The 15,096-nt window shown below is 49.4% G+C and overlaps 5 protein-coding genes across 5 annotated transcripts; 3 read left to right on the top strand and 2 right to left on the bottom strand.

The window, feature by feature from the left end:
- Window positions 1-3,286: 3,286 nt before the first annotated feature.
- Window positions 3,287-4,942, bottom strand: HETIRDRAFT_36708 (uncharacterized protein). The gene is made up of 2 exons (XM_009547488.1): window positions 4,705-4,942; window positions 3,287-4,642 (listed from the first exon to the last, which is right to left on the bottom strand). The coding sequence occupies exons 1-2, from the start codon at window positions 4,810-4,812 to the stop codon at window positions 3,296-3,298; spliced, it is 1,455 nt and encodes a 484-aa protein (XP_009545783.1). The 5' UTR covers window positions 4,813-4,942; the 3' UTR covers window positions 3,287-3,295.
- Window positions 4,943-5,197: 255 nt separating this feature from the next.
- HETIRDRAFT_36706 (uncharacterized protein) lies at window positions 5,198-7,987 on the top strand (the record flags this gene model as incomplete). The annotated part of the gene is made up of 15 exons (XM_009547487.1): window positions 5,198-5,234; window positions 5,294-5,352; window positions 5,404-5,485; window positions 5,539-5,681; window positions 5,734-5,835; window positions 5,888-6,007; window positions 6,066-6,167; window positions 6,228-6,457; window positions 6,514-6,598; window positions 6,648-6,796; window positions 6,860-7,157; window positions 7,214-7,345; window positions 7,402-7,473; window positions 7,531-7,655; window positions 7,717-7,987. 15 exons carry the CDS (start codon window positions 5,198-5,200, stop codon window positions 7,910-7,912), a joined length of 1,932 nt encoding a protein of 643 aa, XP_009545782.1. The 3' UTR covers window positions 7,913-7,987.
- A 291-nt stretch (window positions 7,988-8,278) lies between these two features.
- HETIRDRAFT_451404 (uncharacterized protein) lies at window positions 8,279-10,008 on the top strand (the record flags this gene model as incomplete). Its single annotated transcript, XM_009548003.1, has 7 exons — window positions 8,279-8,394; window positions 8,472-8,857; window positions 8,910-8,986; window positions 9,039-9,077; window positions 9,129-9,479; window positions 9,540-9,911; window positions 9,961-10,008. 7 exons carry the CDS (start codon window positions 8,279-8,281, stop codon window positions 10,006-10,008), a joined length of 1,389 nt encoding a protein of 462 aa, XP_009546298.1.
- A 128-nt stretch (window positions 10,009-10,136) lies between these two features.
- On the bottom strand, window positions 10,137-11,544 carry HETIRDRAFT_384030 (uncharacterized protein). The gene is made up of 3 exons (XM_009548002.1): window positions 11,254-11,544; window positions 11,130-11,193; window positions 10,137-11,084 (listed from the first exon to the last, which is right to left on the bottom strand). Exons 1-3 carry the CDS (start codon window positions 11,412-11,414, stop codon window positions 10,269-10,271), a joined length of 1,041 nt encoding a protein of 346 aa, XP_009546297.1. The 5' UTR covers window positions 11,415-11,544; the 3' UTR covers window positions 10,137-10,268.
- An 895-nt stretch (window positions 11,545-12,439) lies between these two features.
- Window positions 12,440-13,308, top strand: HETIRDRAFT_440002 (uncharacterized protein; the record flags this gene model as incomplete). Its single annotated transcript, XM_009548001.1, has 3 exons — window positions 12,440-12,492; window positions 12,549-12,869; window positions 12,922-13,308. Coding segments are annotated over exons 1-3 (708 nt in total), but the record flags the coding sequence as incomplete, so codon positions are not given.
- Window positions 13,309-15,096: the final 1,788 nt, after the last annotated feature.

Below are 15,096 nucleotides of genomic sequence, written 5' to 3'. Positions count from 1 at the left end.
AATCATTGTGACATGGCTAACAATTATAATAGGACTTGAACAAGGACTGTAGTATAAAACTTATATAGAAACTTCTTACACTTTGACTCTCAATCCCCACTCTAACTTTTTATATGTATGCTTGAAATAAAACTGCTACTCTAACTTGGCTGCTTGACTAAAACCCAACCACAAACTAAGCACTATAACACAAACATAGATTAAGCACTGTCACACAACCTCAGACTAAGCACTGCAACAAAAACTCGGATTAAGCATGGTTGCGCCGTCGCAACGCGACGGGTGAGAAGCTAGTCTAAAGAGAGTGGAAGGGCAGTATCTCGCGTGGCAACACGTGAAAACCACGTGAGCACCCGAGCGCGAAGCGCGAGGGGCCAAACCTGACAAACTGCGGCGATAGCCGCGGCGAGCGCGAAGCGCGAGGCTAAAACAATTACTTTATTGGCCAAATTATTAATTTCTCTTCTCCTGATTAAAGCATTTTCTGCACCAAAAATCCAAAAAGGGAACCTGACAAAATATGACAAAATTTATAGAGCACAAGACAATACATTCTGACTCTAACCATCAATGTACCTTATATTCCCAACTCAATACCTGCTAAATCTATGCATTCTGTGTATGGGAGCATATGTACTATCGTTGCACCGGAGTTGCAAACGGGATGGGAGGTTCAAAATCGAGCTCCTCACAGCATTTTTTGACAGCACCTTTCAAAAAAATTCAAAATTGTTCATGTAAGTACTCTTCAAGTAGTGTAGTTTTTTTAAGAACAGAAATTGGGTGCAGTAGTGAGGAAGCAATGGATAATGGTTTTCAGGACAGTGTTCTCTAAAAGATGCTCAAGATCTCTCAGATCCTTGAGCTCAATTGCCAAAAGAAAAAATCGGGAAGATGAACAGGTACTACTGAAAACATATAGACAAATTTATTTGACTTTGAAGACTCCAATGCTCTTCACCAAATTGTTTTTGACGGGCAGTGTTCGATGGCAGACAGAGTGACAAGGAGCCTCGGGTCGCGTAATGCTTGGTCATCTTTTTAAAACGCCGCTTCGCAGGTTGCCCCGCAACCAGAGTTCAAATTTGAATGTGACGACGTGTGACCCGATCGTCGGAAAGATTTGCAACTCCCAAGTTTTGCTCATTTTCGGACACACCTTCTCAATCATATCACAACAATTCTTTCAGTTCACTCTAAAATATAAAAAAATAACAGAACACATTTTAAGAAGCTTCCACAGGTATGATAAAAAATTGGAGCGAAAGGTAGCTTGATTGAAGATGTTACGAAGAAATCTTTTTTTTTTTTTGCAACTCCGGTGCAATGATAGTAATGGGAGCACACACAATAAGAGCACATACAACAAGAGCACATCCAGTAAGAGCACACATGATAGGAGTATGGGAGCATACACAATAGAAGCATACACAACAGAAGGACACACAATGGGAGCATATGCAATGGGAGCACATACAACAAAGAGTACAAGCAATAGGAGCCTATGCAATAGGGGCATATATAATCAAAGCACACACAACTAGAGCACATTTAATAGGAGCCTACCACACATAATAAAAGCACACCCAACCAAAGCACATCTAACAGAAGCACATGTGATGGGAATATACACAATGGGAGTATACACAATAGAAGCACACATAATGGGAGCATACTATATGTAATAGGAGCACATATAATAGGAGCACACCTAACTAGAGCATATCTGATAGGAACACATAGGATGGGAGTACATACAATGGGAGCACACATGATGGAAGCACATCTAACTAGAGCATATTTAACAAAAGCACACCGCATACAACACAAGCACATCCAATAAGAGCATACCTAATAAGAGCATACCCAATGAAAGCATACCCAATAAGAGCACACCCAATGAGAGCATACCCAATGAGAGCATACCCAATAAGAGCACACTCAACAAGAGCATACCTAATGAGAGCACACTCAATGAGAGCACATTCAACAAGAGCACATCCAATAGAAGCATATACAATAGTAGTGTACCCAATAGGAGCACACCTAATTCAAGCACACATAATGAGAGCACATATGACAGAAGCACACACAATAAGAGCATATACAATAAATGCATATAAAATGAGAGCACATGTAATAGGTAATCAAGTCACAAGTATATAGCCAACAATAGATTACACACAGACTACATACAGACCACACTCAGACTGTAGGTAGCCTATAATCAATGCATAGTTTGCAACTAACACAGAATATTTCAATCCTCATAGTCATTTAAAACTAAACTACAAAACTCAGATTCAACCCTAACCCCAAGAAATACTATTAAGCACTGCGTGAAAGTCGCGAAGCGACGGGTCGGAACTCGTTCCCAGGAATTGCTGGCAATTCCCGGTATTTGTCAGCAATTGTTGACAATGTCCGACCACAATTGTCGCAAATTGCCGCAATTGGGTGCAACCCATCCAGCCACCAATTTACCAATTCCATTCTACAGAACTCACAAATTTTCAACCCCTCAAAAACTCTTTCTAGATACTCAATAATTGTCAACATTTGCCAACAATCTCTGAGTCTACAATACAGCCCTCAATCAAACAATATCCAACAATTGCTAACAATCAGCTAGGGCCATGGGTGGCATAGCAAAGTATATCCCAATATGACTTAAAAATAGAGTAGCAAGGTATAACAATATCTGACAAGATCCAACAAGATCCAAAAAAGCTTAAAAAGTGGATGTGATATCGAGATTGGGCAGGATCAAAAGGTAATTATGATAGTAGACAATTGTTGACAATTGTTGGCAACAAGATCAAGGACAGATTGCTAGCAATTGTGGCATTTATATGAAATCTGCCAGTAATTGTTACAAAATGTTAGATATTGCTGATCAGACCCTAAAGAGTTTGATTTTTGTCTGAGAAATCCCTTCATACTTTAAGAATATGAAAAAATTGGATTCTGTATTTAAAGAAGCTTGGGCAGGTACAGTAAAAATTTGGGGGAAAAATAATATCAATTGAAGGTGTTATGAAGAAACCTTTTTTTTTGCAACTCTGGTGCACTGATAGTACACGGAATGATTATCTTATATGTAAGGTTAGCTAGCCAAATGACACATATTTGGCTAAGACAAACAAAGACTATGGGAGCCCGACCTGCGGATATGATATGCAAGTCACTGTAAGATGATGCCCGATGGCATCAGCTCTAGCGACAAAGGTACCTCTTCCGTGCATTGGAATCGATATTTGAGAGGACTGACATTTCGCAGACTGTTGTGATAAATTTATGGTAATTGAGTCGTTCTATGGCTATACTTTGTCACGTAAAATCCAACATTATTCCAACCCTTTTTGTACGATAGTCCATCGTCCCCATGCACTCTGGGCAGAGGGGGATATGTGTCAGGGGTGACACCCGGGCCGAAATCGTACACGAAAGGACGGCTCTGTGTCGCGCCAAACAGGCGTGAGCTCTCCAGGATGACCGAGTAGACCGGAGACGAATCATTTCCGGGCGCGTGGACACTCCACCCAGTCTTAGGACTGCGAACGTCCCAAAATGCCACGACACTGTGTCTGGCTGTTCCGGCTGCTATGTGGCTTGATGATCCCCCGCCGCACGAAACAGAGTAGACGGGCTCGAATGACCACGGATCGGAGAGGGATAGAACAGGGAAGAGGGGAGCAGGGCTGTTGTTGAGGCGGGGGACGCAGGTGGGTGATCGCAGATCGTGCACGTGCACGAAGCCGTCATACCACCCTGAGACTAAAATATTATCGGATGCACCCCAGGGAAACCCAGGCGGGGTGCTTGAGATGCCATATACAGCGGACGACCTCTCAGACTCGAAGTCCTTAACAGAGGACCAGAGGATGGAGGAGGGCGTTGCGGAGATCTCAGAGTTTGTTATGGTGTGCACGGCGAGAGGGTTATCCGATGATGTGCCAAATGCAGCGTAGGGGGTCGATGATTGAGTTGAGAGGTACGCCGCCCAGCCGCGTTCCCCCAGCTCGATCATGTGTGGGGAGGGAGTGGGGAACGATAAGTTGAGAAGGCCTGCCGTGCCATTCTCAGTCAGTGAGAGAAGTAGATCGGATGTGATCGAGAGGGATTCAATGATGTCTCCGTGATGGTAATGAAATGGTGTCCGTAGGACGGGATCGATGGTGACTTCCTTCCTGCCATCTTGCATAGGTGGCAAGTAAATGCGTTCTAAGGCGCCGTGAACAAAACCAACGAATAGCGTGCGATCACCCCTGTCGGGGAGAAACACGACGGCCGTGATATCGTGCTTAGAGGAATCTGGGGGGCGAAGAAGCGAGTACGAGCACTCAAATCGCATGCCGGGAGTGATGCCGTCACCCCCAGAAGTGGTAAAAGCGTATGAGTATAGTATATGGCCAGCGGCGACCACTAGTCTGGAGTTGTTAATCGCTAATAATGGTTGGAGTTTGCCATGCCATGGACGTGATAAAGGCCGGGCGGCAAATGTGGTCCGCGCCCAAGCTTTGTCCGACAAGGTGTGGTACTTGATCTGCGCACCCGGACACCATTGGGACAAGGCCTTGGCCATGCTGTAGGAGGGGCGGGGATATAGTCTGATGTGACTCTTCCACCCATATTCATGCACCTAGCGTGCATGTCCCATGGCTCAGTTCGGAAGAGCTCAGCGCTTGGGCGTGAGGGACTCACTAGACGGCGGAGAAGATGACACGCCTCTGACAACGCAACGAGACCCTTCACATCGAGATCTTTGATGACTATCAGGAGGATGTCGGCGGGTAGCGCCAAGAAGTACATGAAGGAAAGAAACGAGGGGTGGGGAAGGCGTCTGGAAGTGCGCGTCAGCGCGATACAAGTACGCGCTTGTAAATCAGACGTTATGTTAGGCAGCGATATGTCGGGGCTGGGCAGTTGTGTTTGAGATCACACAAATTCAGGAAAATGCAGAACAATCGAGGAGACACTGAACGGACTGTTTGGTGGAGTCGACAGAAAGAATGGTGGAGCATTTTTCTGCCGCCGATCGCGCAGACTGTTCCCGTGTTCGGCCCGCTGACAGCCCTCGGCAGCTCTAGCTACGCGCAGGGACGGCACGTTCAACGACCACCGCTTTTCTACTACATACGCACCCTCCTTGATTATCACACGTTCCTAGGAACGTCTTCGAACATTTTGGCCAGCGATGCGCAGGGACGTACGGATATTGCTCGTCGGGGACGGTAAGAAATCATCTTGCTTTTGAACGCACTGGTCGTTGAAACTCAGTCGCGTCCGACAGAGGGCGTTGGAAAGAGCACTATAGTGACGTCGCTCATCAAGGAGTCGTTTGTTGCGCAAGTGAGCATTTCATGCGGAGAAGGCTCGTCGGTCTGTCTCATCGTGTGTCAGGTTCAGCACATAGTTCCCGAGGTTACGATCCCACCGGAGGTCACCCCAGAGAATGTAACTACGTACATTGTCGATTCCGGCGGTGAGCATCGCAATTGATTCAACCTGATGAATACCCATGCGTCATCATCGTAGTTGGCCCCCAGGATAAGCAACATCTCGAGACGGAGATACGCAAGGCTCATGTCATCTGTGTCGTCTATTCTATCGACAACCCAAACTCATTCGACCGCATCCCGACATACTGGCTTCCATATTTCCGTCAACTAGGAGTGAATGTACTGCCGTTAATCACCCTCCTACGACATCAACGGACTGACTCATGTTCAGATCCCAGTCATTCTCGTCGGTAACAAGATAGACTTGCGTGGAGGTGAGGTGACGAATGAAGCTTTGGAAGCAGAAATCATACCTATCATGAATGAATTCAAGGTGGGTCGCACATCATAGCAGACCGTCAGCTGAATAAACAGTCGTCGCTCAGGAAGTTGAGACATGTGTAGAATGCTCTGCCAAAATGCCTCTGAATGTATCAGAGGTCTTCTATTTCGCCCAAAAAGCCGTCCTTCATCCTACTGCTCCTCTATATGACTCTCGAGATCATGTGCGCTCCTTGTTCTTGCTTCCGATAGACCGTTATTGTTGATGTGGTCAGCGCACAGGTCCTGAAACCTGCTTGCGTGGATGCGCTTAGACGAATTTTCAAGCTTTGTGATGCAAACAAAGATGGATTACTTGACGCCGCAGAGCTGAATGAATTCCAGGTTTGTCCTGTTTCATTCTACATCATCAGGCTGACATTGACAGCCTCTTCCCGAGGGAAGCGTAAATGTTTTGACGCTCCACTACAGCTGCAGGAGCTAGAAGGAATCAAGGAGATGGTTCGAGAGCATGCCGAAAATGGAGTACGAGACGATGGTTTGACAGAAGCTGGCTTCTTGTATCTGCACACCATATTCATTCAACGGGGTCGCTTGGAAACCACCTGGACAGTACTACGAAAATTCGGATATGCGGAAGATTTGCGGCTAATGGAAAGCTTTCTTTTCCCAAAGTAAGCCAATGAATCTAGTAAATAATTGAAGTTGTCTGACGCAGAACTACTCGAAGATTCGAGGTACCGCCAGACTGTTCTGTCGAATTGAGTCCGTTAGGGTACCAATTCTTCACTGATATCTTTGAGACCTTCGACAAGGTAGGCAAGCATGACGCCTATTGTCAATATGGGACTTACACTTCTACAGGATCAAGATGGCGCTTTGAAGAGATCGGAACTGGACGACCTGTTTAGCACGTCACCCGAGAATCCTTGGGCTCGCCAAAATTTCCCGGACACGACCATCGCGGACGGCACTGGTGCCGTAACGTTGCAAGGCTGGCTTGCGCAATGGAGGTCCGGACGTTTTTATATATATAACAAGCTCTCGTTTACTGACGGTCTGGTCCGATGTCGCAGTATGACGACCTTGCTCGACCACAAAACCACACTAGCATACCTAGCATACCTGGGATACCCAGATGAACCAAGGACAGATGCGCTGCTGATCACTCGGCCCCGTAAGCATGACCGCAAGAAGGGCAAGTTAACAAGAAATGTGTTCCTGTGCTACGTATGTGGCGCTGCGGGTTCTGGCAAAACGTCACTGCTTCGCGCCTTCGCCGGGAAGCCATTTCAGGAGATATACGAGCCCACGAAAAAGATGTTCAGCGTGGTAAACTCGGTCGACATTGACGGCTCCGAGAAATACCTAGTTGTGGGTGGATCTTTCGCACTTTCTTGCGGGCGATCTGATCCAGCGGCGCGATTCAGTTGCAGGAATTTGGGTCCAAGTACGAGGCGGAGACGCTTCGGAACTCCAAGAAAACGGACCTGGCTGATGTCATCGTGTATGTTCATGATTCGAGCGACACAAATTCATTTTCGTATATCAGCAATCTACGGGTATGTCTCTAATTGTTTGAGTCATGGTTGCTCCCGCTTCTCACTGTCAGAGTTAGCAACAATATAGCCTAGATCATATACCCACGCTATTTGTTGCTACGAAGTCGGATCTTGACCTCGCACAGCAGGTGAGCTGATTCCAGGCCTGATGCTTCGTGCATGTTGTTCAAAAATAGTGTACATAGAGACATGAGGTTCAACCTGATGTATACTGCCGGCGTCTCAGCCTGCAAGTCCCAGTGGCTGTTAGCGTAAAGACCGGTCAAATCGCAGACGTATTCCACGCGGTCTGCAGCATTGCGATCCATCCGTACGTACATATCGCCAAATCACCACCCCTTTACGCAGGGTCTGATTTCCTCTGTTCCCAGAAACTCTTCTATACCAGGAGGCGCCGATCGTGCGTTGTCATCAGCAGCACGATTGCGGACTTACGTTCTGGTGTCGGCGTTGGTTGGAGGTTTGTCGTTTGGGCTGGCATTTACTTACCGAACATTGTTGAGGCCGGGAGGACCACTTGGGGGATGGGCAGGGCATTTTCTGGGTTGGATCGGAGGCTCACGGTGAGACCTATGATATAGGATTTGAGGTAGATGCTGTAGTCGTTCGCCCTGTGTAGTGACCGTATTTAATACTAATGTCGGTGAGGTCCGAGGAGAGAAAGGTGCGGACGGAGTGTGCCGAGAGCCGAGGCGTGGTGATTTCATCTGGGCGTGCGTTGAAAGCGTGGGGCTCTGTGGCAGAACCGTTCAAAACAAACGTGCTATATACCGTGACCTTTCTTTCACAGACACCCTGACAAGTTTCTCCTTGCAATCCTTTCATCTGCCTCAAGCCCTGCTGAAAGCAAAGCCTTGATCGCCGCAAAGAATCTGCTCCAACCGGACCTGCAATCTATCGCAGTCATCTTGAGTTTCACAAATTAGTTTCATAATGGACGAAGACATGGACTTCGACGGGGTTCCAGCAGCCCATCAGCAAAGTTTTGTTACACAGGGGTACAATGATGCCCAGATACCCTCGGGTGTGGACGACGGGCGAAAGATGCTGTGCGTCCCAGCTCTGCTCTGCTCTATTCCCTCTGTCCCCGATTCACAGGGGCTGACGTTGAGACTTGTATCTTCAGAGACCTTGTTTTCGTCCAAGATTGTACAGGAAGTCAAGGCAGCTATATATCATCAGCGACGAAGAATATCGAACTCATATGCGAAAATATCTTCGAATCCGGGAAACTTCAAAATCGGGAGGATCTTCGAGTCGGTCTCGTCGCCTATCGGGATCATCCTCCACAGGATCATAGTTACGTGACCAAGAACTTCGGATTTTCGTCTGATATCAGCAAGGTGCATAAAGACCTGTCTAGTCTTTATGCATCGGGTGGAGGCGATGGCCCTGAAGCGGTCACAGCGGGATTGTTCGAGGCACTGCATATGGATTGGAGACCGCAGGCCAGTAAGATGGTCATCCTCATTGCGGACGCACCGCCGCATGGAATTGGGGAGTATGGCGATGGTATGTTAACACGACTGGAAGATCGGATTGGTGCTTCTTATCTGGATGGCAGGTTTCGACGAGGGATCGCCAGACGGTCACGATCCTCTCCAGCTCGCACGAGAGATGGCGGCTCATGGAATCATCCTCGTAGGTGACTGGTACAAGGCTTTTCATCCTGCTGACCAGTCTCATCGTACAGTTTTTTGTCGCTTGCGAGCCGGCATTGAGCAATTACTCTGTAGGTTGTCTCACCCGACCGCATCACACGTCTGACTGAATCTGTGTACAGTATGCAACCGACTTCTTCCAGGCGCTCACAAATATCACATCTGGCATCATGTTGCCGCTTACGACAGCAGATTTGCTCGCACATGCTATCGTAGGTCTTGTCCTCGAGAACCTTGACATGGAGCGCTTGGTCCGCGAGGTGGGCCAAGCGGTCGCGCAGCGGATATTGGGCAATAATGAGAGCGTGGACGATGTTGCTCGGGAGCTGCACGAGAAGCTGCTTCTCCGGAACGAGAACACGAAGAAAATTGTCATCGAGTCTATCTACAAGGACTCTGATGAAGCGAGATCGAATGTCAACGTATTCAGTCAGGCAGCTTCCCTCACCGAGGCGCGACCTCATCTACGAAGAGTAAGCCTTCATCCGGTAGCATTTCGCATTGGCAACAGTTCATTGTGACTTCATTTTCAGGTGACTGGCTCGCGGTTCACTGATAAATACCTCCACGTTCGGATGAATAATAGCAAATCATCCTACTCGCACACAACTGCTGTCCCAATTCGGTCAACCGAGCCTAAGCCGTTTGCCAGCACGTCGACGGCACACTCGCCCCCGAGAAAGGTCGTCACAGACTTCGCTGCATTTGGTGCGCCGAAGACTGCTAGCGTCTTCGGCACGGCTGTCGCGTCGACCCCGTTCTCACTGGCGGGCAACAAGGCGGCGTTTGGTAGCCTGCGGAATCCAGCTGGGCGCGGGATGGAGGACGAGGATGAAGATGAGGACGAGGAAAATGATGGACGCCAGAGAGTATTTTTGAAGGAAGACTCCATCACACTAGAACAGGTATGTAAAACCATCACATCCTTCACGCCTACGCTCATCATATCCGCAGGCCCGACGCATTGCGATGCAAAGCGCATGGCGGAGTACGCGAGCCTGAGCGTGTTGGCTGCGTCAATACCATTGTCAAATGCGTGGACCTGTGTCTCATACTCATCCATGATTTCGCAGCCGTATGTTTCTTTGTGATTCATACGCATTATGTTCGTTTAGCATCCATCCCATAGTGCGGAATGTATAATAATGAGCAGGAATAAATTGAATACCGAATGTAGATGATTGTCACGGACGTATTCACAGATATGATGCGATGCATAAGTTCGCGAAGAGTAGTCTGAGCGGTATGATACGAACGAATAGCTATGTCCGTGACGCCTTGTCCCTCTTCCGCTTTTTCTTGGAAGTCGCATCGATGTCCTTTGCGACTCCTTCATCTTTCCGACGGGTTTGACCCTTTGTACTTTGATATGCTGGTTGATCCTCTTCGACCATAAGCTCTCTATTCTCCACCTTTTGATGCCTCCTTTCTTCGGGTATGTTTTCTTCCTCCTCTGGTGCCCGTTTCTTCCGTTTCTCCTTCTTGGTCTGTCGCATCTCCTCTTGAATGCCATCGGCACCAGCCATTTCTTCCTCAACATGCTGTTCGCATCGGGCCTCCTCCTTAGCCTTCCGCTTGTCCATTCTCATCATTTTCCTTTCCAACTTTTCTGCTTGTTTCGCCTCCCTTCTCCGTCGCTTCTTCTCACTCCTCTCTGCCTCATCTTCTGACTCTTCCTGCTCGACCTCTTTCACTTTCCGCTTCTTTTTCTTCTCTGGCCTTCCGGCTGTGCGCTCGCCTTCTGAACCTGTGTATTCCTTTTCCGCCTGTTTACCCTTGTCGCCTGCTGTAGCACCTACGGGCCGTTCGATTTGTCTGACCACCACTGTCTCTGTTTTGATCATCTCTGTCTCCACATCATCTGGGCCTATGACAGGGCCTTTGAAGAATCGAGAGTATAGGCCGCGTCTGGCTGCTTCTTTTTTTGCGAGAGCCATGAGGCTGAGACGAGAGGTGGAGGTGGAATCGGAGGAGGGAGTCGCTGTGCCCGAGGACGCGGGGGTACCGATTAAGGGGCGGCGATTGGACAGTATGCCCGTCGTTGTGCGCTTGAGTTCAAATGTCCGGGTGCCTTCTTCCTATGCGAGATGAGATGCATCTCGTGAAGTGTGTGAACTGCTCACCTCCATGTCTTCATCATCGCTCGAGATCTTGACCTTGATAGCGGTCGCCGCTGCCGCAAATAAGCTGGGTGGCAGGCATGTATCACTACGTCGTTGGGACAGAATGCAATGGAGATCACTCAACTGGTCCCAGAAGGGAAACGCTTCGTCTCTGTCCTTGCCTAGACCTGCCAGGTTTTTCTTTTGAGGGATGGCCAGAGGGCGGGAGATTGCGCCACGGCGAAGGCCTGTTCCAGTACCCGACCATCCTTGAGCAACAAGGTACGAGTGCCCGTCGAGAGGCATCGTTCGCAGGACCCAAAGTATACGCCGTGGTATTACACGGCGATTTTATTCTGTTGCGGTAAATATGTGGTTTTCCAAGAGAACACAATGTCGGTGTACCCAAGCTCGAGAACAGTGGCCCGGATTTCTCAGTGATGATAGGACTGAAGCCGTTGGGAGGAGAGGTCCGTGCGTGAGGAATTGATGAGAGACCGGCAAAGGCCGAGAGGGTGTATAATACGGCGGTGGGGCGAGGGTGCGCGGTCGTTGACTATTGTCTGCTTGCCTGGCCCTGCTATATATTCACCGGCGATGGCTGCCATCCCTGGCTTTTCCATGCTTTCGTCGCCTCGAGACACCAACATGCTTGGCTTCCCGTCCCTCTCCCCCGATGACCCCTCAGATCAGGCCAACGCACCCGGCGCTGATCCTGCTTCCTCTCTTCGTCAAGCTGCTCTCCTGACTCTCAGATCGCGCCGTAAGCCGCACACTGGCTCTGATCTCTTGCCTGGGCTGCCTTCCCGTCCTACGCGGGCCACAGCATCGTCCATCGTGCTCGACTACGGTCAGGATGAGCCTTCTTCTGCCCCGCCCTCTTCTGTTGCCCCGCCTGCTGCTCGGGCCCCATCTGCCTTGCCTGCTCCGGTGTCAGCGCATGTACCTTTGTCAGCACCACCACACATGCCAGTGCAGAAAGTGGCACCCTCCATACACGCAGCACAAGAAGATATCACTATGAGGGAGGAAGGCGAGATCAGCGACAACGAAGGCCCTCCATCGCCTCCTCAACCCCCACCTCACAGGTCGCCTCCCAAGGAGACGGCAAGTGTCTTGAAGCACTCAAGAAATATGCCTCCCAGTGGACTTGTTTCCGCCTCGCCACACTCAACATTCTTGCATCCCGCATCGATATCTCAGCCTCCAATGGCAAAGACGGATCAGACTTTTTCTCAGCCTCCGACTCCTCGCACCCCTCCAAGACCATCTCTCGTCGAACGATTGGCTCCGGTATCCCCGACTAGCATCAAATCAGACACTTTTCAACTCGAAAATCCTGCTTATCTTGTCGATGTCAATCACGTTCGGCCTGGCCTGAACAGTTCGTAGAATCTTGCCCATGACAACATTCATTTTCGCTGACCATGTCCTCCACAGTGACACTGGAGCAATACACGGCTGCCAAGGATATCGTCCTTGATCTTCTAGGATGGGGTGTTGCTCCTGAATATCTCGTAGATTGTGGCTTCTCTCGCGAGATCGTCTATTACGTCTTTTCTGAACTCAATCTCCGCCTTCCATCCAACTTTGACACCACCGGCATCTTACCGTATCCCCCAACGCCAGAGATGGTCGCATCTTGGCTCGGGGTTCCCTATGATGTCGTCGAGCAATCATCGGGGAAGCCCGTCTCCCTTCGCTCACGCGGTTCTATAAGTCATCCTCTACCGCAGAAACCGCCTATCGTTTCGCCTCAAGGTCTGCTCATTTTACCCTTTCTGAGGATCAGGGTCCTGAATTTTGTATGCAGGGAGTGTGGTGACACCGACATTCAAGCCTCAATTAACAGTCACAACGTCATCGGCAACGGTTCCTGAACCGCCTTCGGGGACCTCTCTAGCGGATATGGAGCAGCAGCGACGGCAAGAATTGCTCGCGCGCAAAGCTGTCCAGGCCTCAAGAAAGCGCAAGGAGTCTAGTGTATCCGGGACGTCCTCTAGTATGGCATCTGCCAATGAGCCATCTCCTATGGACTTTGAGGAACAGCCATCAACTCAGCCTTTGGCCCCTGCTTCCAGTGTCGAAGATTTTTTGAAAAGCATCGAGCCAGTATTTATTGGCTCTGCCAGTAGCAATAATTTCGGCACCGAATCTAGTTCCTTCATCAGAGCTAGCCCTGACGCAATGGACGTGGATGATGCGATTCCAGGACTCGGCGGCGGATCTTATCTGGAGCATTATCCCAAATCTAGCCCCTCCCTTGGAGTCGCATCGCCTGAAAAAAGTCAACGGCCTCGTTCAGTGTCTCGGAGTTCCATGGATTTTTCAGACGTCGCGAGCTCCTCAGACGAGTCCAAGTCGAAGGGTTCAGTCCTGAAGCGGAAGGCCAGCGTACCGCCCAAACAACCGAACTCGACCTACTCCGAGGATAGTAGCAATGGGACACCAGTTCCACCCGAGAGTCAACCAGTCGCTCCGTTCAGACGCGGAACTAAGCGCCCAGTAGCAGCTGATTTCGTTGACCTCGACTTGACCAACGCTTCTCGTCACAAGTCCAACGGCTATGGACATAACGGTGCGCAGCACCCCAATCCCCATGTTCGGCGGAAGATGAATGCTGCAGCCATGGGAGGATTCGCAAGTGTTAGTAGTATGCGAAGGTGTGTCATTGATCTCAGCGATAGCGAGGACGACGAAGAGGCAGAGGAAGGAGAGGAGTTGGAGCACCATGTGGCTTCATATACGATCAGACCCGCCAGTGCAGCGGGGTCAACGGCAGGTGCAGCAGCGTCTGGCGATCCCACCAAACTTGAGCTAGAAATAAAGAGAATTCGCGAGGAGATCAGAGCGAGGGAGGATTCAAGGCAGAAGAGGTTGGCAAAGGTAAGCCCATTAAGGAGGTGGTGCCCGATGAAAGCAGACGTGTTTATTTCCTGTTCATAGAACCTCAGTTCTTCTACACCATCTGCCATCGCGACTCCACTCGTTACGCCGGCGTCTCCGACTTTACTCCCTGTTATGGCTCCTGATCTCCTTATGGTGAAGCAAGAACCTACAGAACTGCCTGGCCTCACTGCGGCAGCTTCTACGAACGCGACAGCAACGTTGTTTCCTGCCAGCGTGGTATCGGATCAGAAACTAGCCTCGACAGAGCTGAAAGGGGAAACAGACATGAGCAATCCTCCAAATGGTGAGTGTTATCCTCACCGAAGACACCGTGTTCTGTGGAAACCCTATGTTTTTATTTCTGCACGTCCACGCCGCCAGCCTTCATATAGGAAGGCTACCCCTCTTGAACGATGTTCTCGACCAGATCGTCTGTGTATCTCAGCATTGCGCAGCTCCAAGACATCGATCACATGTTTTCACTTGGTTTAGGAAGATGTCGTGCAGTTCTAACAATAGTCTCTTTGGCAGCTTCGTCTCCTTCATCCCAGCTAGCTGGCCAAGCTCTGACGAGCCCTCCATCGCAGTCCAACGGTGACTCGGTGATGTCCACACCTGCTGGTCATACTTTTTCCTATCATTCTCAAAGGCCATCATCTCGCTGACTCTTTGGGTGTTTTTTTCCCCCTATCTTACCACTGCGACCCCTCTCGTTCATGTCTATCTTCTGCTTCTTTCATATCGGGTCGCGAATTTTATGTCGTCGTTGTGCCACATATCCCCTTCCTTTTCCATATCTTTTTGCAGACAACTCATCGCTGCCTGCCACAAATGGCATTGTCCACGGAACCACTGGCGAGCAAGGCGAGTATCCGGTTAACCTCATCATTCTCATGCTGAGCTTTCCACCACGGAATCCGTTGTTCTCTCTGATAACCTTTCTCCTGTCTTCGTTTCTCTCTGGCTATGGACTGTGCTTCTTTTATTACTTCTCGACTTCGCTTTACATCTCTTCGCTTCCTCGTGTTTTTTTTCGGACCAGCAGTTCTCACGGCCGAAGCTCGGCAAGAACAAGTGGCAAGGATCCCTTTCTTCCCCT

The sequence above is a fragment of the Heterobasidion irregulare genome (assembly GCF_000320585.1).
Source record: "Heterobasidion irregulare TC 32-1 unplaced genomic scaffold scaffold_05, whole genome shotgun sequence".
NCBI classification, from domain to species: domain Eukaryota; kingdom Fungi; phylum Basidiomycota; class Agaricomycetes; order Russulales; family Bondarzewiaceae; genus Heterobasidion; species Heterobasidion irregulare.
Note: the sequence above shows the minus strand (reverse complement) of the source record. Positions and strands in the feature narration are given on the sequence as shown.